Consider the following 24,363-nt stretch of genomic DNA (forward strand, 5'->3'; position numbering starts at 1 on the left):
ATTCACGATTAATACACAAAGGAAAAATAAGTAATTCCTGTGTGGTCTATATGCCATGTTTCACTTATATAAGACGTTTAGTGTTAAATAAGAAACAATCCATGTCTTCACGTATGACATTTTCTCTGACGGTTATCTGCGGATCACACATGAACTCTAACTAGCTAAAAACTAATGTTTTTGCACACACTGTCAAACACGAGAGCTGCTGTTTCAAAATCAGTTTGATTATATCTTAAAGGACAAGCACACACAAAAATCAGTCCATGTTGCTCCAAACTCATATGCTAATATATTTTTCATGGAAGATGCAAGCTAATTTTTTAAACATCTTCAAACAGCTCTTTTCTGCTATCTATGTCTTATGACGTTTTCATGCGATTCCTTCATGTGAAAACAGACTAAAATTTGAGTCATTATTCAATGAAAATATACAGCTCTCAAATCCTTTTCTCCATTTCTCTACATACGTGAGAGCCAATGCTGTTTTGGCAGATATGACGTCAAACCTATGACATTGTAAATGTGCCAATTTTAGATTTTAGATCAACAGAGGCCAGCTGTTCAGTTTATATGCATGGTTAAAAATGCTTTGACATGGAAATTAGTGCACAAGTCATATGGTACTTTATGGTGTTTTTTGTCCATTTTGGAATGGGACAGGGTTTTTTTAAATGGAAAAGTGCTGTGTAAAAATTCTTCAAAAATTCCCCTTTTGTTATCCATAGAAGAAGAAAAAAAACAGGATACAGGTTTAGAAAGCCATGAATTGTGAATTTCTATTTTATGATTAACTATTGCTTTAAACTTGCAGTTTTCCTCTTTCACTTTCACTCAGTTCTCCAACCTACTGACCGTTCTCTCCAGAGGATGCTTCCCCTATCTGTGTAAAAACTAGGATTGATTTTCTTAAATGCTCAGAGTACAACACAGCCATGGTGGAGGAGAAAGGAGAGGTGAATGCAGAGCGCTTGGCTTGTGTCGTTTCTAGCGGATGCGAGCAGGCTCAAGCAGACTAAAGCCATCCAGCCAGGGGTGAACCATCTTGAACCTACCCATACAGCTCAGCGTGAGGCTGCCCCAGGCCTTGCCCAGAACTGTAGTGAGGGTGATGGGGGTGAGGGATAGGGAAGGAGGCTGGCCGTCCCCGAGGCCCAGACAGGCCAGGGTATACAGGGGACCTGCCAAAGGGAGGCCTGGTGCAGGGGGAAGAGCATTAGAGTCTCCTTGGTGCCTGTTCACTTTCAACAGAAATGACAACTCAAAGGTGTACTAAGTAATTCCATTTTTGGCCCTGTCCAAAACGCCGCCTTTAGCAGTATTTGGGGACTTATTGCCAAAATAGACTGTCAATTAGTAGTCAACAACTGAGGCATAGGCAAAATGACGTACTGAATATGCATAAAAGTTACAAAGGGGGACCATTCTGAATCATGATGCTTCAGGAAGGTATGGTGAACATGACAACTTAATAATAATAATGTGTAACAAAAAATTTCCAAACCTGTAAGTGATTCTTTCTTGTATGAATCACCATTAACCTCCATAGTCTATTTTTTCATCCTATGGAAATCAGTGGGGACCAATAACTGTTTGGTTTCCCACATTCTTCAAAATATCTTCTTTTATGTTCAACAGAAGAAAGAAACTCATACGGGTTTGGAACAACTTCAAATAATTACATTATTTCCATTTTGGGGTGAACTAGTGATACAAAATCAGTCCATACAGTCCATTGCTGTTCTCTCTCCACTCTTGCCTCACATGAGAACATGTTCCCCTCATTGAAACTCCAGGAAAACAAAAAAAGAGGAATCAATACTACCAACCTCCAATGAAAAGGAGGGGAATGCCATTAAAAATAAATAATAATGAATACAAACGCAAAACTGACATATTAAGTTTGATTACGCTTGTATTTAATGTGTCATGGTTATGGTTTTTAATATCTATTGCTTGCTTGTTTTTATTAAAACATTTGTTTTTGAATAAATAATGAATCATTTCTGTTTGCTTATCCGTTCATCAGTTTAACCAAGCTACAGTGTTTTTGTCAAAAAATAAACTACAGGATCTAAGCAACAGCTGGCATTATTTTAATTCAATTAACTGTGACCGTGAGCTTACATAATTGGTTATTAAAAAAAAAAGCTCCTGATATAAACTAAAACAGAACCTGAATCGGTATTAAGTGACAAGAAATCAGTATTGGCCGTAACAATCTAAATGGGGAACCCCAAATTATATTGATTGTATTTGTCCAGGTTTAAAAAACTTTATTTGGTGCAACTTAAAAATAGTTTTTTTTTTTCATTACTGACCAGATTTCCCCAAATGGAATTTATTGACTCTTAAGTTTAATTTTTTAGGATAGTTCACACAAAAAAATAAACCTGTATGATTGTTTCTTCTGTGGAACATAAAATAAGATATATTGAGAACTGTCTCAGTGATTGTGATTTCAATGGTAGTCAATGGTAACCAAAACACCTTCATTTGTGTTTCAAAGGAGAAAGAAAACCATATTAATATGGAACAACTTGAGGGCAATTATATAATGACAAAATGTAAATTTTTGGTTAATCTATCCCTTTAACTATTTACGCAACCTAGACCAAATATGACATCTTGTTCTAGTTTAGCAGGAGGGCTCTGATTTACCTGGGCTGTCCAGAGGGGACTGGGTTCTGCTGGGCAGATGTAGGGCCACTCTCGTGGGGCTTGCGACTGATGTTGGCAGGAGGTGGACCCATTCCTGGGCCAGCAGACTGAGGCATGTTGGGAGATGTTGGAGCCACACTGCTGGAGCCTGCTGTGTACTGCCGGCCACCAACTGCATGCCCTGGTCCTCGAGCCGTGGTCATAGAGCCACAGGGTTGCCCTGGACCCTGCCCGTGCATTGGACTGCTGGCATTCATGCCAAGACTGTTGCCCATGCCTGGGCCAGGGCCACTGTAGTTGGCACCTGGTGCTCCGCCATAGTTAGGAGGGCGTGGGTAGTTACCTAAAAATAAAGAAGACTAATGTAAAAGCCCTAATACAGTGCAACTCAAGAAACATTTCGCTGTCCACACGAAAACGCAAGGGCGGCATTTTCAGATTTATCCACTCTGGGACCCAGTTTAAAAAAATATCTGTTTCACTCTCCCAAAACACCAGATCTGTGTGGACGAAACATCTATATGATGCAAAATTTATGCACATACAGCTAAACGCCTCTCCGTGTGGATGGGGCCTTAGAGTTTGAGTCCCTTAATGAATGACCATGATTGTATTGGATTGTATTTTTTGATGCACTGGATGGTGCAAAATGAGAACATGGTTGGCAGTCACAATTTTACTGTCAAAATTGCTTAAATATGCTTGAAATGCTTGAATGCTTGAAAATGATCAGTGAGCCATATGGAGTTTTATGTTGACACTCTTGGGAGGTTCATAAAGCAAGTCACAATGTAAAGGCTACACATAAAATTATCTAATTTTGTATTCCACAGAAGAACATAATACACGTTTGAAACAACATGAGGTTGCATAAATAGTGAGTGTTCATTTTAGGAAAAAAATAAATAGGGTCCATTTCGATCTAATGTTGACTTTTGAAGGCAAGTCTAAATTCTGCATACAGTACATCATTATATTCTTTCACCGTTCCTTCTCAGGCAGTCAAATGATCAGATCTTTGTTGGTGAGCACTGGAAGGCAGTGAAGTCTGGACACATTTCAGCCAAATTGACATTCTTCAAAACTAGTGGGACCAAAGCCCCAGCAAGCCATTAGAGAGTTCACTGTTAATGAAGTATGTCTCCTCATGACATGTTTCAAGAGCAACAGTCTGAGGACGTTCAGCCTGACACCCACTGGACGCCAAGTTTCTGTTGTCAATTTTCTCAGGGGACGAGACATCATGTTCACCACGTGAAGTTCAGTCTAATATGCTGATGTGCATAATGGGCATAAATTTAATCGTACCCAGATTGCTGCTTGGCAAGAAGACTTTGCCAAGCAGCATTTCAGTCACAATTAGAACTGGGATTTCCACTCCTCAAGCTGTCGAAACGTTGAACTCTCTGGCTCATTCGGGTTTTCAAGAGTTCCCCGTGGAAATCAGAGAGTCTTGGCATGTTTTCCTCTTTCCCAGTGTAAAAAAAGGACTAAAAATGTATTTCCAAAATCACATGAAGCAGGTTGGAGGATGCTGGCTTTTTGCCCCCATTCTGTAGTTAACACTGAATCGAGACCCTTAACAAGCTCCTTCACGGTGGGGAGGACAGGCACTCCAGCCTGCAAGGATGTAGACATGGACCTGGAGCAATGCCAATTACACAGAAATGCCATACTGCTGTCAGACACTGTGGTGACTTTTCCTCCAGCCCTGTTAATCCCGACATTCCCTCAGGTGAAAAATAGGGAAAGGTGCCATGAATGTGAAGGATGCAGCCGGCTGCCCTTCTGACAGTGCTGTGAGCGAGGCATAGAGGGGTTGGGACATGGGAACACAATCTGATGCCTGCTGTGAATTATAAAGATGTGTATCTCACCTTGTTTCAGTGACCCCCATGTTTCTGTAATTCAGCTATACAAAATGTCAAAGCTTGTTCTGACACAACAGGACTCAAAGGTTTCCCACTTTCCCTGCCTTCAACTCAATTCATATCAACATCTAGCCTAATCTTCGAGTCTGTTTAAAGGGAATATATCATGGAAAAGGGAATTTTCCTTGCTCGTTTGAAACTCTGCAGATCAAATACACGTTAAATGCATCTTAAACCTTAAATTCGTATGCTAAAATAAATGGATTTGTAGTAACTTTGCAAATTTCATAAAAAAGATCAAACTGAAATATCACACTGACAAAAGTATTCAGATCATTTGCTAAGTAAATGTAGGTTATGTACATACTATATCTCTGGATTATCGTTGAGATGTTTTTGCACATTTTGATTTCACCTGAAGCAATGTTCAATATATACAAATCTCTATAGGCTTGGACACACCAACCCGACTTCAAAGAACTAGTGATGACAAAAGCCGGCTCACGTAAACTGCGCCTGCGTTCTGAGCATTAACTTCCTATATTAGCAGCTATATATTTCAAAAGAAGAAAACGAAACAAAGATATATGAAATATACGCAGATATACGAAACGTAAACAAAGCAGCGTTTATTTACCATTTTGAATATCAGTTATGCTGATAACTTTCTTAATTTTAAGCAGCTCACGTTGTTATGAAAATATTTGTGCATTTGAATACTCATGTAAGAAATCGTAACATTAGAACAGCCTTCTGTCTGTGCCGGCTTGAGTTGGCTTGAATTCTCGTGCTCTGACTCCCATAATTCTTAAATGGAAGAATTTTGGAACTCTTCTTAGAGCTTGTTATCCAACCAAAGGGGAGAAGGGTCTTGGTGACCAAGCTCCAGAGATCCTGTGTGGACCGGATGACCACAGATGGGTCGAGGGTTCACCCTCTAACAGGACACTGACACTAACCACACAGACGAAACAAGAAGGATTAGGAACGACTGTGTGAATGCCCTTGAGTGGCCCAGCAAGAGCAAGACTTTAACCAAATCGAACATCTCTCAAGCAACCTGAAAAAGGCCGTACATTGATAGTCTCCATCCAAACTGAAAGAGCTTGAGAGGATCTTTAGTGAAGAATGACAAAAAAAAACCATACCCAGGTGGGCAAAGCTTGTCGCCTCATAACCAAAAAGACTTGAGGTTGTAAACGCTTCAAAAAGTACTTCAAATAAGAACTGTGTATGCAATGTGATATTCTCAGTTTTTTCTTTGTAATAATTTTGCAAAGTTATCACAAAAAGGCATTTCTTTGTCATCATTTGGGGTTTGGAGTTGTAGATTGATGTGGAAAAAAATGTAAAATAAATACTTTCTGAATGCACTGCATAACGGTCAATGTTTATGCCAGCTGATTTTTCAGCAGAATTTCAGTCATAATCCTCATTTACATAGTTGATGGAGAATCAGATCTCAGCAGGGGAGCCTTATCAGCTGCATTGACTCAACTCCCTGCTGAGTTAATGGCCTTGCTGACTTGAAATCAACTTCAGTCTCGTTCAAAATTAACGTTCATCTGGTGGTACGATCATTTAACCGTGGCAGTGACCAATGAGCTTCTGAAGAAGCAACAAGCCATTGTCCTGCTTAAAACTTAAAAACTCTTATACCTCTGCCATATGTGACAGACCTCCAGTAGAAAAAAACATCAAAAACAGTCGGCAGTTGAGACAACTCTCCTTCTGATCAAAATAGTTGTTTTGGGTTAGCTAGTGAGACATTTTCACATTGTCTACATGTCAACGTATACTCAACTGTGGATGAGCGTGGACAAACGAGTTCAACACATGTGCAGTAGTGGATTCTTTCTGACTCAACATTGATGTCACACCGCACCCGTGGACACACCTGATGACGGAAATTACATCATGCAGACAGTGTGGACCGTTGTGGAACACAAAATAGTCTATGCACAAACTTGACATATTTCACATACTTTTGAAAATCCAGCGTTTATTTGATCATGATAAGCACTTATCATCACAGTTGTAAACACAACGGATTTTTTCTTCCATGTGGGGGTTTGGCATCACGGCATCTTTGTTTCCAGGCGGAATGTTAAAGACGCGTCACCCTGAAATCCTGTATAATTCAACCAATCCGATGACGACTTCAAAACTCCTGAAGTGTTTCCAATTTTGTGTGCCATACGCATCAGAAGTTCAGCCAACGGTCTGTGGGTGTGACGTCTTAAGCTGAGACTAACTTTGGGCTTAATGTGCAGTCCCAGTGCTGAAACTCTACTTGCATCCAGCACCACTCTACTGACGAATGCAGTGTGAACCCTGTTACCTGCTACCAAAATGAATCCATGTAAAGCAAGATGTATGAGACAAGTGCATGAGTCAGTGAGAGTGGAAAATTGTCACAAAAAAAAAAAAACTTAATTATGATGCTACATTTTATGTTGTTCCAAACTATGAATTGACTGTGGCATCTATTCATGGATCCTATCAATCTGTGTAAAGAATGTAGCTCAGTCAGTGTCAGTCATTTGAATGCAAGTACAGGACAACAGGGACTATCAATCAGGCAGAGTGGAGGCCATGACATTATAAAGGCACGCTTTGCAGCTATTCATTTATTACACCAGCACGCCATAACATTCATGATGAATTGCTGCTGAGCCCTGTTAATGGGGTCTCTTTCACAGATGCACACAGCTGAAACAACAACAGTCAGACACTAAGTATTAATGCACCAAAAAATATCAACTCTGTAAAAATGTACTTTACTTACGTGAAATGGTTTTTGCATGTTTAATCAGTCGCAACACACCATGCATGAATGTTAAAGTGATGACAAAAATGAGTTGAGAGGTATAGCACAAGGCAAATATTTTGTCTGTTTCTCACCAAACGCTATCGTATGAATTCAGAAGACTTGCAATATAGTGTAAACAAATCCCTGAATTGACGTATGGACCACTACTTTAATGATGCTTTTTGTGCTTTTTATGAGCATGACAGCCCCTTGTCACTAAAGAGCAGAAAGTGTAACATTCTTATAAGGTCTTTTTGTGTTTCACAGCAGAAAAGGCCCATTCACACCAAGAACAAGAACTAAATATACCAATATAATTATCATTAAACTACAACAATAATATAGGCATCCACACCAACAGACTATAACTTTCTGTTTATTATAAGTGTGCGTGTAGTTCAGTTGTCTGTCGCTTTAAATGCTCAAGCTTTTTAAAGTTGGGTGGATTCTCATTGGCTGTTTTGAATCATTCTTCAGTTGGAACCGATTACAACAATATGGTTCCTCTGTGTTGTTATAGTTGTGTCAACATCTCATAGAATTAGAATGATTTTAAAAACTTTATTGCTATCGTTATAGTTATCATCCGCAGTGTGAATGGGCCTTAAGTCAGAATGGTTTGGAACAACTCAAGAGTGAGTGAGGGGTCTATAGTTCTGCAGTGTTTTGTTATAACTATTTGGAGCGAGCATAAAAAAAGAAAATCCTTCCATGTTACCTGAAGGACCATACTGGCCACTCTGGGGCCCATAAGAAGGGCCAAGCTGATAGGAGCCCACACTATGGTGCATAGGGCCAGTGGGACAGGAGTGTGGAGACATAGAAGGTCCTGGCTGCTGGCCTCCAAACTGGGGACCAGGTACATTGCGCTGCATGTTAGGTGCAAATCCTAAGAAGTAAAACAGTAAAAAGACATTAACAATAACAAAAGGTAATGGTTAAAATAACTGGTTAAATCATCTGTCACTTCATAACATGTTTTGTCACAAAACTTGTTTGACCACTGAAATTTCTCAGCTGATGTTAATTTATTTAATTTAGTCAGAAAAGGAAAAATGTGGGAAAAAGAAATGGAGGATCAAATATCAAACATTAAAAATCAGAAAACATTTTATTTTTATTAAAAACAAACTAAGAGATATCTTTTGAAATTTTTCTTACAAGTCATCACACTGGCTACATAACAACCACAAAAAAAATCTTTAAAGGGGTATTCATAACCCATTTTATTTCTGTTATTTGTTATATTTCCAAGTGAAACAGAATAATGAGCAAGTAAAACTGTTGAAAGAGAACTGGGTTATTACAAGTGGGCTTTCTGTACAAAACTGAAGCCAGACCTGAATATAAGTTTGCAATGGATTGTTAAGGACAACTGCCCACCTGAAACTCTGCCAGCACTTTTTGGACCAGGAGGCTAAAATCTTTATTTGTTATCATTGCTGTAATCTAACATTTAATGCACACATTCAGTGGGTTTCAGAGGCGAAACCAACCTACAATTACATTTTGATAGAGGATTAGGTACAGTGCTAAATTGTGCACAATATGTAAATAAGGTCAGCTTTACTGTCATGTTGACCTTCTGGAGTAGGTAAAGCTAATTGTGATCACACTTGCACTGGGAAAAAGAACTGACAACTGCAAAATGTTTAAAAAGTTTTTGTTTACTCATAGAAAACGGTTTTGCAGCATTACACTGTTAAGTGGATCATCCATGGAGGAAGAAAGAATCCATAACTTACATTGATACACATCATATAATTGAGTTAATTCATCTGAACCGATTCATCTGCTAGAAAACGAACTCAAGCTGATGCACATTACATGGGACAGATGAAAAATACAGCTGTCAGGTGTTCACTAAAACTCTCCTTTTCCTGATGGCTGTAAACAGAGGAAGGAGATCAGCTCACCTCTGTCCTGAGACATGGGCGACTGACTGTGAGTGGAATGGGTGCCGACGTCTGTAACGTTCCCTGGGGTCTGAGGGGCCATCTGTGTACCTGTGTGGGGGGAAAAAAACCAACGTGTGCACAAACCCACATTATTTCCCTAATCAGTATTTTTGTTTACCAGTAAAATATCTAAATATTGAAAAGTACAATTTTATGAAGATGCTAAAAGATGTTTTCAGATTGTTTCAAAAAATAAAATAAAATGTGTAAGATTTACTGCATGTCAAAAATTTTCTTAACATCTTTATCTTGTTTTAAGGACGTTTAGATATTTTACTGGGAAGCAAGACAAAAATACTGATAAGGAAAAATATGTTTCCAATGCACATGCACAAAACTACAAACATAGTTAATGGTCTAATATGAGAGCTACTTTTCATGATAAATATCAGATAGTCTAGAGGCCGGAATATCTAACCACACGTCCCATGGGAGATGTTTAAGGCTCATCGTTTCTCTCCCAAGAGCAACTTTGTGTGCTCGTATGTACAGACCGTGTATATTTGTAAAAGCGCTGTTATTCATTCTCTAGTGATGGCACACAGATCACATGTCACTGCATGCAGCTAATGGCCCTCGGTGCTCCCAGTAGGGATGAGGAAGTTTTGTGTGCAGCAGGGTAAACGCTCTCCTGTGGACCTTGTTAGTGACATTCCGAAACGGAAAGGAAAAAACAGCAGTTTCAGCTCCACCAAGCCCTCTGCAGCCCGCCTATCAAAGAAGCCCGGCTAACAATGAAGCACACAGCAGGACAGTAATTGTGTCAAAGTGACTCCAAACTGCTAACAGACTTTCAAAACTATTTTAATGATGGAGTGACTTTTTTAAAGTCTGCTTGAATCCTGCCGCTGACCCACTGCTGTCTGAAGCTCAAACACCTCGGCCTCCGACTGCTCCACGGTGGCACGGTTAAATGACACACATGTGAAGGCTGTAGCTAATGGGTACATCAAAGTTAGCATAACAATAATATTTTTTTCCCAAAATATCCACAACAGAGGGCTAAGAATATGTGCCTAGTTGGCGAGAAATTCAGTCTGTATCTAAAGCGATTCCAGCAGCTAATTTTCAGCAGATTTAACCGAAGAAATGTCAGCAAACCCAAACATGCACAATGGGCATTGGCAGAAAATGCAGAAATAAAAATAAAATAAAAACTATTGATTAATAAATGTAAAATTATTTGGTCATACAAATGAAAAAAAAAATGCTGTTGCTTCTATGTGGACAAGTGGAAATTTGGAGTTCTAAAATTAATTTTCATTCATTTGAATAAAAATACATTTTTAATATTACTGAAAATTCAGTTTTCTATTTCAGAATAATCAGTAACACTTCAGTAACCAATTCTCACTATTATCTAGTTGCTTATTAGGATGCATATTTCTAGCATATTGGCTATTTATTTGTGTGTATATATATATATATATATATTATATTATATCATATTAATGCCTTATTCTGCATGACCATATTTTAGATCCTTTAATCCACCCCATACCTAAACAACTACCTTACTAATTATTAATAATAAAAAAAATTAGTCTGTTTAGAGAGAATTCTTAGTTTAGTTAATAGTGAATATGTGTTCCCTATTCCAAAGTGTTAACGAAAAATCTTATACAATTCTAACATTATTGCACAAATAATATTTCAAATGATTAAAATAAATTAAAACAGAGCATGAAACAGCAGATACACATTTTATTTCCCCCTGAAATATTTATGAAAAAAGAAATCAAAAAAATGATATCTCACACAGAATCTTTTACCTGGCCCACTGGCAGGTGATATGGGCCCAGAACGTGATTGGCTGGAGCCCACAGGTGATCCGACCGGCGAGGGCGAGGGCCCGCTGCGCATGCTGGGGACTCGGGGCGAGGCGTGGGGTGAGAAGGGTGACTGAGCAGGGTTACTCTGCTCGCCCTGGCTACTGGTGGAACCCGAAGCACTGACGGCCGAACTTAGACCCGCCTCTGTTCCTGTGGGGAGGTCATCTATAGAGCCAGATAGATCCTGATGTTCACAAAACACAAGAAACGGGAGTTGATGATTGTACCATTATCATATCAAGATTCCAAAAGAACCAAAAACCACAGCAGGCTTTATGTAAGAATGTATTTTGGAAGTACTGTAGGTGAAATAAAGTGAATCGTGTTAATGGACTTGATGCAATGTGTAATTTGGGAGAAAGCAAACAAATGTCAAAATGACAACAGTTTTGAAGCAGCAAGCCTGTCAGTCTGAACATAGTGCACTAATACTAAATTGTATCCTTTCTAAAATTAGAACCATTGTGAATCTAAATCCTTTAAATAAACCTCTTAGAGGGCCTGTCTAAGTTTTTTACCCCGCAGTTGATCTTGGATGCAGCCAAAAACACAGTTATGCCAACGGCTCTGAGTTCATGTCTGCAAATAATCGTAATCAACCGTGCAACTGAAATTAGTTTCCGATTGCTGAGGTGATAACAACTCCTGGACTGGATTGCAGCAAAAGGATCTAGAGTGGTAGAGTGGTTGTTTGACAAGCTTTCGATGAGCTGCCGGGTGTCGAATCTCAATGATCGCTTACTGTCTTTCCCCATGGTCTCAAATACAACATTGAGAATACAAGCCATCAGAAGTTCCCCTAAATTTTCTGGAACTAATAATAAGCACCATGCCAAATAAGGAGGAAATAAAACAGATTTCCTTTGCCGTGTAGTACATCAAGCCAAGTGGTGCTGCAAAACTATGAAAAAAACTTTCCAATGAGGCCTTACATTCCACAACACATGAGCCAGTGGTTCCAGCTCGAGCGCAATGAATGATTGTGATGGAAACTCCGATGGTCTTCAGAAGAGATAAATTTCACATTGCAGGCTTAATGGTGATGACCTAGTTGAGGATGAAGAGGAACATATGCTCAGCTTTATGCAGTACCACATATCGGTCTCGATGACGGAGTGTCGTGAAGACTGTTGGTCAACTACTTCCAGCGGTAACTTTCTCCACTGGAAAGTCTCGGCTTTTCCAGTTGCGCTAGACAGCTTGTTAATGTTATCATGGATTCTTTTTCCAGATGACTCAAAAAAGGGGATGGTCACAATTCACATTTCATAAGAAGTTCATGGTATGGGGACAGAGAGAGCCAACATCTTCAATCGCTCTTAATTTCAATACTTTTTAAAAGATAGTTCACCTAAATATCAAAACTTCTCGTCCACCACCAGGAGATGTTCATCGTGACCAGGGGCTGTTGAGCTCCAACAACAGATCATCAGTAGTACGTACTAGAGGGCTGAATTGGGTTTGGGCTCCCACGGGACCCGCGGGACCCGCGGGACTGAACGTAAATCTTGCGGGAGCGGGAGGTTTTACCTTTGCTGCGGGTGGAAGTGGGCGGTCAGAGATCATTTCGTTGGAGATCCCCGCGGAACGATGGTGTGTAATATAAATGGAGTCAACACAAGAAATTGAGAAGAAAATTAAAGCTGCTGTTTACTAGACAAAAGCAAAGCAAGGCAAGTCAGACATCTGGAAACAATTCTCATTTGTCACTGAAAAAAATGGGAAACAGATTTCCTGTCCTCTCAAAATTCGCATGTTTTATTTTGAGCATCCCCGCATCTAATGGCCGGTCAGAGAAGGCAATTAGTGTGTATGGGCGGATCTTGGAAGAAAGACGCACAAGTCTGGTACGGCAGTCAGTCAGCAGTATACTTTTCCTTCATAGTAATATAGAGTAAGCAAAGCAATAAGGCCCAGTGACCATGTTCATCTGTTTGTTGAGTAGTCTATGTCTACTCAACAAATGTCTAGTCTATGATATATATATATATATATATATATATATATATATATATATATATATATATATATATATATATATAATTTATTTTCTTTTTTGCCATAGCCTTTTAACAAGCTATTGTGAATGTGAAATCTGTGAGATTTTTTTTAAAGCATTCTATTTTGTTTTATTTATTTCATTTTGTATTTATTTTGTTAAAATTCTCTATCTACCGTATTTTAAAAGTTTTCTGTGTTTATTTATTTAAAGGTACAGGTTGTAGGACCTGCCACTAGAGGATGCACTACCAAAACAATAACAATAGCGTGGTTTGATGACACGAAGGAGGAGCGTGGAATGATGGGATTTGTTGTCTTCTAACACAATAATTGGGCATACATAGCAAACGCGAGTTCAACGATTTGCGCAAATAGATTACATACAAAATCAATGCAAAGACGCAATCAGACTATGGATCAGATGTGTCCTCGCATGGGTCTAGGAGACGCGATGCCCCACGTTTGGCGTGTATGCCCCATAATACTAATCTTGTTGATCGTTATAATAGCATACGTTTTCTGTAAAGATACGAATCAAAACAACTCACCTGTCGAATAAAACACAAGCGAGATCGGAAAAATGTGCAAGAAGAAGTAAATAAGGAACTGCTTGAAGCAAGCTAACGTTTGCTGGACGCTAGACACTACTTCCGCATTGGTCCACGACACTGTTATCATGTGGTTTCTACGTCAGTAAAGGCGGTAACAAAGGGTAACTAACGTCACTGACAGGCGACTGCACTGCCCCCTGTCACTGTTTAGAATGTGAATTTTCTCATGATTTACAAGTAGCTGAAAACATTACAGATATTGTTAGTAATCAGCTGGACAAAATATATAACACTATTATATCTAGTCTAGTGTTTTTTTGATATTTTACTGCAAATATCTTACAAATTGTACCTTTAATGGTAGAGTTATTTCTTAGTCAATCATTTGGTGTAGGTGCGGATGTGGAACACACAGGTTGCCGGAGCGGGGCGGGCCTGGTCATACATTCAGCGGGAGCGGGCGGGTGCAGGTTTAAGAAAACATTCCCGCGCAGGGCTCTAGTACGTACAACTTAACTATATTCCAAATCATCTTAAGTAGAGATGCACCGGTTGACTGGCCATTAATCAGAACTGGACAGTTTTTTTCGCCAAACACACAACTGGCATCTGGCTGGTTTTTAGATTTATTTTGGCAAATCTATATTCAGGAAGCAGCTCACTGTTGCTGGACATACTGAATATAAAATGTAAATACTGAACTGGGGGTAGGGGGTTAAGTGAATGAATCACTGAATGGAACTGTCTGTCTTCAGATTTCGGATTTCAGATTTCAAATTTTCAATGGCATTTTCTTTTCTTCTTATCTGTTGGCACTGATAGCCTTGTGGGCAGCACATTGACATGTAGCGCCATTGTGCTTCAGTTATCTTGACTTTGACTCCCAGCCCGTGGACCTTCCCTGATTGTGTTTGCTTCCTGTCAACTTACTATCCTATCAAAATATAAAGGCCAAAAGTATATATATATTTTTTTTATACTTATCGCCATATAAAGCCTATTAAAGAAGTAGGAAGTAAGAAACACTGTATCGCTGCTGTTCTATAAGCGCCATCTACTGTCTTTCAGCCCGTCTGTTGTTTTTATTTTGTGCAGGGGTTTTATGTGTCATTTCACAAAGCTAAAGTCAGACCATTCTGTTTTTGCTTTAAATCTTGAAATTATGCAATCTAATTCAAATAAAAAACAACTGCTCATGCTATATGTACGTAGCATCTTTGTTTGGATTGAGATTGAAATGAAGTGAATGCCTCTAATTTTAGATAGTTACCAGTAGCAGGTCCTGACTGTAAATTTAGGTGAGGCAGATTGTGGGTTGTAGTGCTAGTTTATAATAAACTCAAGAAAGCTTAGAGTCTTTATAGTCTAACACATGCGCACACACTTTTGGCAGAGATCTAATGTCCTTGCGTTATTCAGTCTGTGGGCGGCACACTAATGTTGACTGACAGGCACAAAGTACACACACACGCACACACACACACAGAATGCTATAGAATTATTGCCTTAATATTGTCTCCGAATGTTGATTAAGAATGTTACAAGTTGTGGAATTTAAGAGAGGAAACGAATATCATGTCTCATCTTAAAACAAAAATAAAACAAACACAACAGAACTACGTTAAGGCTTTTTATGTAAGCACATTTAAACTACAGGATTAAGACTTTGATTCATTTAAAACACTACTCCACATTGGAAAAACAGAATAAAAATGTCAGCTACTTACTGACCTGATGTAGACACATATAGCTGATGCTGACTGATATCTTCTTTGTCTGTAACGTGAACATAAGCGGTCTCAAAACTGTCCTAATGGCTCTCAATTATAGCGTGCTGCAGTTCCGATTTTCACCACAGGTTTACATTGTAAAATTTGTGGGGCGCTGTTGAGTTCGGGAGGACACCGGCACGACTGCCACACTAGTATCATTTTACGTGCATGTCGAAGCTTGCGATTAATTTTAATACATCCTATGCACTTTATGACTTAAAATTGTCAAAGAAATCTGAAAAAAATATTTGTTGCAGAATGCTGAACACATTTACAGTTGACTATTAATTTTTGTTTACATGAAGGTCTATGTTTTGGGTGTATATTTTGCCCTTACAGTTGAGCCGTGCCTGATGGCTACATATATTTTTTGTTTAAGGCCAGTTTGCCTGTTACAGAGCAAATAAACAACAAACTAATTTGCTTAAAGAAAAAAAAAATCTGCTTACTGGCATTGGAATCAGCCAATTTGCTTACAAAATCCGGAATAGGCAATGAAAAATCACTAATCTCAATCAATATGGACCAAAATAGTAGTTGTCTTTTACACCACTCTCAAATCTGAATATGAACATCATGACTGGTTATAAACCACTAAAGAAGACACTGACATCACTGATGTTAAACCTGGTGTGGTTTTGATGTGATATATTTGATTGTAAGTTGCCGTCAATGAGATTTGTTTTTTGAAAAATGACTTGAACTCCTGTCTTTCCCTCTAACAAATGCTAACAAATGCTAACAAATGGCTTCAGAAGTCATAGTGACCCCTTTTATTTTATGCATTTTTTATTTATTGAGCTTTGTGGGAAAAGAGCTGGCACAACTTTAAACAGAAGAAAAAATGGAGTAATTTGGGTTTTGAAAGACAAGTAAATGATGCCAGATTTTCTGGGTGATCTCAAATTGTAGGATAAGTATCTTCTGTTGTTTTAATTTTGGTGATATGATGTATTCATATCCGCAAGCTTTTCTCACAAAACTCCTAGTGGTAGAAGTCAAACCACTTCAACCTTGTACAAATTAGTCAAGGCTGGAGCTTGCTTGATTTATGTCCATAATTAGTTATATTCGTTAAGTCTCTGGCTTCTTTAATTGATGAATGCAATTATTCAGGCTCATTGGCCATTCAAAGTTCCTCTCTTTCCATCTCTCACCCTCCAAATCTCAGCAGAGGAGAGAAGACAGAGAACAAAAAATGTATGCAGCGTCTCTCTCTTCTGATTGGTGAGATTGAGTAATGCAGCCCACCCAGAGCTCATCTTTCATCATTTCACACGACAGCCCCCGCATGAGCCAATTAAAACATGGAGGAATTATGAGAGCCATCTGAAGCCTGGAGAATTCAAAACCTGGATTTAAAGTCTCTGTCCCAAAAATAAATTATAATAACTTGAAATTGCATTTAAAAATACTATATTACATATTTTAAAAATAATTAGGATAATACCTGGAATTTCTGAATCAAAATATCCTAACAGACAGATCTTCTATAGACTTATCTAGACATAACAAAAGCTTGTCAGATCATATGGTGGACTGAAACATGAAAATGATTGGTTGGTAACACCTTTTAGGCAGGACACAGTGTCAATTAAGGTAAGATTTATAAGGGAATTAATGGGAAGAATTTATTTTGTTTTATACCAAAAAAAAGTCACAGAAATCAACCATGATGTTTGTGTTCTGATGATGCTGAAAACCCCAGAAGAAGAAATCCAAAAAATGGATGCTAGGGCACTTAAGGGCTTTTGTGCTCTAGCCAGTCATAAGAACAGACAATAGATAGTTGCACATCAGCGAGGGAGAGGGGCTGCAAGGCAATACGAGCACACAACACACACACACATAATGCGCTGACGGAGGAATTCTCTTCCCCTGTTGTGATGCTTGACAATCTGAAAAGAGGCTGACATATTGGGTTTGACGAGAGCGTTCCCCAGACACAGAGAGCGTGCTGGAGCCGGGAGTGGAGGTGGATTAAGCAACCGCAAGAGAGATGGAGGAAAAAATATGTATCTTTCTGACAGGGGAAGGCAAGAATAATAAGTCTTCATACTAAAAATCACTGTGACACAGATAGGCTCTACTTCTGATGGTGTATAAAGGTCTATATTTCACACACCTGGTGAGCTGGTTGATGAACTCTGTAGTTACTATGTGCTTGGAAAATAGAACGACTAAGTGACGCATAACTAAGCGTGAATGGCAAAGACTTTACCAACTGTGGGTGTGATCACACCAACAGAGCAAAACAGCAGGATTCAGGAAATACAAATGTCATTCAAAATCTCCATAATGAAATTGATTTTTACTGATAAAGTTTAAACCTTTCAAAACAGACCTTTCAAAAACCTTTCACGTTTCTGAACAACATGCTCACCAACCTGCTATCTATCTATCTATCTATCTATCTATCTATATATATATATATATATATATATATACATACATACACACAGTTGTGCTCAGAAATTTACATACCCCTTGAAGAATATGCAAAATGTTCATAATTTTCACAAAATAAGAGAAATAAGAAGGATCATGAAAATTGCATGTTATTTTTTTATATAGTACTGTCTTGAATAAGCCATTTCACATAATGGATGTTTACCACAAGACAAAATAATAAAAAATGACAAAATAAGGACAATTTACCCTGATCATCCAATTAAAAAAAGTTTACACCCTCCAGCTCCTAATGCATCGTGTTTCCTTCTTGACCATCAGTAAATGTTTTCACCTTTTGTAATTTGCAATTGTCCTCAGTTTGAAAAGATGGATCTCTAAAAATCATACAGTCAATGTTGGAGAGGGTTCAGATATGCAGAAGATGCTGGAAAACCAGAGAATGTGCAGGAGCTGGAGGATTTTTCTGAAGAACAGCAGGCAGTTAAGGACAAACTCAGAAATGAGCAAACAAGAAAATCATGAACAACACAAAACATAAAAACAGTCATGGATCATCCAGGAAATGACACAGAGCATTAAGATTCAAGGGTGTGTAATCTTTTGAACTGGGTCATTTTTATAAGTTCCGTTAACATCTTGTATTGTGGAGAAGAAATAAACATTCGTTATGTGAAATAGCTTATTCAAGACAGTATTAAATAAAAATAATAACATGTAATGTTCATGATACCTTTTATTTTGTTAAAATAATGAACATTTTGCATTTTCTGCAAGGGGTATGTAAACTTATGTGTATAAGTGTATATTAACTATATATATATATATATATATATATATATATATATATATGTGGCGAGTGGGGCGGGGCCGAGGGACATGGGAGCGAGGCCGGTGGAGTGATTGGAGATGAGCTACACCTGTTCGACCCACCGGTCTCGAGGCCCACGGAGGAGATGGAAGGATATAAAACAGGAGCGACGACAGTGAAGGACGAGAGAGGACCAGGCCTGGGCTTTTAGTTGTGTTTTGGTTTTTATTTGCGCGCACCAGTCGTCCGTGAGGGGCTGGTGCGCTGTTTTGTGTTTATTTTGCTTTATTAAAATGTTGTTTGATTGTCTGCCGGTTAATTCATATATATAAATATATTTATATATAATTCAATCTTGTGAACTGTTAGCATTGTTACTCCAGAATTGTCACAAGATCCTTCTGAAATCATTCTAATATGCTGATTTTGTGCTCTAGTAACATGTCTTATTATTATAATTATTATTATTATTAACAGTACTGAAAACTGTTGTGCTGCTTAAATATTTTTGCAAACTGTCAAACATTCTTTGAAGAATAGAAAGTTCAAAAGAACAGCATATATTTGAACCACGTAAACAGGAATTGTGGGGTCCTGAATAAAAACGTATTAAATTATATATCTTAAGTTAATGCTAAGCTAGTACTAATTGCTAATTGGCTAACAATATACTAGCCTATAGGCTGAACAGTTAGCCCCAAAAAAAACAAAAGCTAACAAAGAAACAAATTTAAATTTATATGTAACAATTAAAAAAATAATAATAGTCAAAATAACAGTTTGGTAACACTTTAGTATAGGGACCAATTCTCACTATTACCTAGTAGCTTATTAGCATGACTATTATTAAAGTCCTTTTAAGACATGTCCTGTCACTCGACAGCCATCTTTGAAACATCTCTCAGGCATGCAAGTGCAAGTCCTATCTCTTCGAATGGGGAAACATCAAATTAGCTTACGGTTAAATTTCACATTTGAAATCACCAAAGAAATCTGACAACAACTGTGTCATAAATGTTATTACTTTTGCTCAAATAGCATTATAAAAAGCTTATTTTTAAGGCTGCGCATGTGCAGTCCTGAGCGCACATCTCAAAGTGCTGACTGTTTCTATAAAAACAGGGACTTCTAACGACAGCTACAGTAGCATTCAAACTTTACCTATTATCAATTGGCTCTTTCATTGATGCAGGGCTTTCTGCGATCGAACAGCCATGTTCAGTGTTGCATTTTTCCCCATTCAAAACTATATGAGTGAGATGTATCATATTGGCTGTTTATCAGTACTTATAAAGCACATATTCTGCATGATCCTATTCTACATCCCTAATCCTAACCAATGCCTTAATTTAACAACTACCTTTATTAATAAGCAGCAAATTAGGAGTTTATTGAGGCAAAAGTTATAGTTAATGGTTTGCTAATGGTGAGAACTGGACTTTAAAATAAAGTGTAACCAACTATTTTGTAGAACTTATAATCAGCCCTGAAAATAGTATCCATTAACAGTTCTTTCAGCCAATACAATTGATCTGGGAGATGACTTGATAATAGGTCAAAGCTAACGGTAGCATTGCTTGTCATTTTCAAGCAATGGAACATGTATATTGTCTGCAGTCATGGATATAAAGTAACAAGCATGCAAAGTGAAAATCATTAGTTATGCTTTATGGTAGAAGCACTTGATTCATTCTCTCATAATGTAAGTGCACTCGGTCTTCCTTTGTTTCAAATGCAATTTTGTAATGGTGTGATTAATATTGGAGCTGGTTGGTTGGGTTCAAGTTTAGAATGCTTTATTGATTGTTTAGAAATCCTTATGGAGAAAATCATTGAGAAAAATACTCCCAGAACCGAGGCCTCGGAAAAGCGTGCGGTCACTGTTGAACTTAATTTGTTGTTTACTTTAAAAACCCTCTTTAAACAAATCATTGCAGCAAAATCAAACATTTGACATGTTTAATGAGACAATAACAAAGGCACTGGCTAAACACTGCATGACTCAACATTCTGGACCAGATCTACTTTATGACATAATAGGGATGTGCAATACGACATAATCTATCAACAAAGAAATAGACCAATTGCCTAACTGACTTCAAGAAGCCCTGAGTAATTATGCTGGATTTGGGCTCAGATGACCAGATTACACAAGGTTTTTCTTTTTTTTTTTTTTTTTATAAAAATACGGTTTAACTACTTTTTAATTGAAAATGGTCAAATCATGGTGGGATTCTCAAGAAACAAAAGACAGGATTCAATAGCCATAGATTTCTGAAATCTTGAAAGGGGCGTTGCAATTTAAAAATGCAAATTTTCCCAAGAGGGTTTAACTGTGCAAACTGTCTCACATCTAAAACACAGCATGCTGGTGGCACGCTAATTAAAACACAACTGCTAAAAACTATATATATATATATATATATATATATATATATATAAAAACTAGTCAAACTTGCTAAGCTATTTGGTTGTTGGATGATTAGTCATTGAGACACATCCCTATGGAAAACATCCATAGAACAGTAAAGAAAGAGACAGATCATTACAGCAAGTGTGTGTGCATCCGTGTGTGTGTTAAGAGGGAGAAATGAATGAAGCTGTCTCTCTTCTAAGACACACAGATAAAAACGAAACAACAAAAAAGGACGGACAACAAAAGATTACTTTATCCGCACTGCGTGATAATGAGAAAAGCTCTGTGTGTCTGTACGAGAGTTGTGTGAGAGAGGATGTCAGGTCTCCCGTCACCTCATCATATCTCATCTTGTCAGTGGTAACATCAAAGAGCTGTCTGATAGAGCATGTAAAATTGCTACCATCACATATACACCCACGTCACTGTGTGCAGCTCCCATTCACAGCCCATTAAACACTGAAGTGTGACAGTGGCTTTCTGTTGTGGCTGATGTCAGTGCTTCAGTTGACAGCAGTGATAGGAGACGTCTATGGCTGATCAGACTCGCTCAGCAGGTGGCCTGTCAAAGTCATCCCAGCCATCATTTCTCACCCAGAACATCTGAGAGCTCCACTCTCACATGCAGGGCTTCAACCTGCACACTGAGATCTGTGCTAAAGGAAATGGGCTTTAAACACACAGCACCCCATGTGAGGAGGACCATAGGAACACAATTTTATAGCAAATTTATTTTTCCTCTACTAGTGGCACAAAATGGAATTGCAATTGCACTTGTTTGAGCAGCCCTGCTGGGCTGGGCATAACAACAGGCTGTCAAGACTATCTGTACTAGTTGTTTAGACACCAGCGTTTATGAAAATCAGCCATATAGGTTTAAAATGAATGAAGACTTCCATTAGCCCCATTCACACATTTTAGGTGCAGTTTCAACTGAAATGGATACTGCGGTGCAAATGTAAAATGTTGGAGAGAGTTGTTTCTCCAGCCACCACCTCCTCAGACTCAACACTCATGCGGGTTGCCAGATTGAGGACACACAAAACGAATGAATGCAACTGACAATGAAAGACGATGAGCCATACACTGTAAGTTGATGAGTTAATTCATGCATGTTTTCATGTGCTTTTGGTCATACTGTTTTTTGGATGGATGGTGAGTGTGAAAGTGCTAAAAACAACCATACAAGGTATCTATCTATATTGCTGGAGTTGGAATACGCCTATTTTTTTTTTTGGGGGGGGGGGGTAACTGCATTTCCTCTTAAATTAACAAAAAAAAAAAAGTTAATCAATCCCACCCTCGACAGTCAGAGGTGGCATCATGCCAGCTGCGGGCGTCGTCTGCTGTCTGGTAACAATTGCCGGGAGTCTAGTGATGGAAGACACTGCTGATGAACTACATCCTGGGGTGCACATGTTCCATTCTTCACCAAAATTAAAGGTGGAAGTACCATCTGTCTTCCAAATATGTTTTGTCTTGAAGCCACATAACGACCATTTTTCTAGGTTTGTTTTCCAAAGACTCAAGAGCTCTAATAGGCAGAGTATACTTAATTTTCCATGTTCCACTCTACCTCTCGAATGGTTGAGCATACAAGCCATTCAATGTATACTGTACAGATCATAAGCACATATAATAGTGGACATTTGGATGTTTTTGAGCACTCAAATCATTCACAAATGCACACACAAAAAACAGTCTACAGGTGGACAGATGATGAATATTGCAACATTCAGATGGTCCTCTCGAGCCTGAGTGGAACGGAAAGTATAATTTCAGCTTTAATACAGGATAAAAAAAAATAAATAAATAAAAAAAAAACCAGTTACAATGTTTTACATTTTGGAATTTATATTTATTCAGATTTTTTTCCCCTCTTTTTATAATTTTTTTTTTTTTTTATTGGCATAGCATACATTTACGGTGTTACCGTGCTGATATCTAATGAAAAAATCCTAATTGAAAGGGTTAATATTCCTGAAAAAAAAGAGTAGTCTGGCATAATTTCTTTTTTCTAATATTTTCCCAGTTTGTTAAAATATGATAAATATAACATATATAATTATTGTCTACCAAATCAAAGACATGTAGTGCAACCAACAAATTTGTTACAACAATTGTGCATGAAAATTAGCATTGAAACAACCATGAAGACCATGATGTTTTAAGATCATAAATTATATTAAAACATCAGCTAATTTGTCAGCGGCGACAGCCTCCATTGCGCATTGGGCGTCCCGAGTTCGAGTCCCAGCTCAAGGACCTTTCCCATTACCGTCCCCCACTCTCTCTCTCCTACTTCACTTACTGTCCTATAAAAAAAAATCATCAGATAATTACATATTTTTATGACCTTTTTTTTAATCATATGGATATGTTTTAAATGTTTTATACATGGTTACATCCGGGTACTATGCTGAGAGGGGCCCACTAAGGAGCTAGAAGGCAGTGGTTCCTAACTCTGTCCCTGAAACCCTCAATGCACATTTACAGTTTCTCCTTTGTCTGACACACCCATTTCAGGTCTTGGAATTTCTACTATCGAGCTGATGACCTGAATAAGGATCGTCTGATTAAAAAGCCATACAACATGTACACTGTTGGCGGCGCTTCAGGAACAGGTTTGGGAACCACTGCTTCATGGTAGACCCTACTCATGGGGCTCAGGGGAGAAGGGGCCAACGCAAACCAATTTTGGGATTTGCGAATTTTAGCAACAGTACTATATCATAGTCATCTGAAGCACATGCATATTCCTGAGAGGCTACATTTTATTCTGCCCCGGAGCAACACAGAAATAAGCGGATGAAAGAAAACAGAGATGGAGGCAAGCACACTTCACCGCAACTGCATGACGCACTCCAGCTCGGCTGCTTTGAGACTCAATACTGCAACGAAAGGGGGCTTCTGTGTGCAGCACACTAACATTCAAGAGCGTCCCCTCTTGTGATCCTCAAATCCGATCTTTGTTAAAAGCAGACATTTATCTTTCATTTCCTGTCAAAAGTCAAGAGGTCCGGAGAGTAAAGCTGGCTGAACGACTTCCTAGTCAAGGTCTTGACTTGAGAGTTTGGGGTTCAAGCGACCGGACAAGGAACGATGGCCCGTTGGTTTTATATCTCCCCAGACAGTCTGCAGAAGGTCACAGCTGGAGCATGTTTCCACTGCCATTTTAGCTTTAGTAGCGTTTTCTTTGACAGAGAGTCATCCATCAACGGCAGACCACAATTCCCTTATCATCAATTAACAAAACAAGTTTGAATCCC

At 38.4% G+C, this 24,363-nt stretch overlaps 1 protein-coding gene across 4 annotated transcripts in view; it reads right to left on the reverse strand.

The window, feature by feature from the left end:
- The window catches only part of LOC132092735 (AT-rich interactive domain-containing protein 1B-like), a 76,006-nt gene that overhangs the window by 12,121 nt on the left and 39,522 nt on the right, over nt 1-24,363 (reverse strand). For 2 of the 4 annotated variants that reach the window (XM_059499099.1, XM_059499098.1), the window contains exons 5-9: nt 11,075-11,318; nt 9,261-9,350; nt 8,063-8,233; nt 2,662-3,004; nt 1,056-1,196 (exon numbers count right to left, since the gene is read on the reverse strand). In XM_059499099.1, coding sequence (XP_059355082.1) covers nt 1,056-1,196; nt 2,662-3,004; nt 8,063-8,233; nt 9,261-9,350; nt 11,075-11,318 — 989 coding nt within the window. The remainder of the gene's footprint in view (nt 1-1,055; nt 1,197-2,661; nt 3,005-8,062; nt 8,234-9,260; nt 9,351-11,074; nt 11,319-24,363) is intronic. The other 2 variants (XM_059499101.1, XM_059499100.1) reach the window with 1 other exon arrangement.

Source organism: Carassius carassius, chromosome 18 (assembly GCF_963082965.1).
Source record: "Carassius carassius chromosome 18, fCarCar2.1, whole genome shotgun sequence".
In the NCBI taxonomy this organism is placed as follows: Eukaryota; Metazoa; Chordata; class Actinopteri; order Cypriniformes; family Cyprinidae; genus Carassius; species Carassius carassius.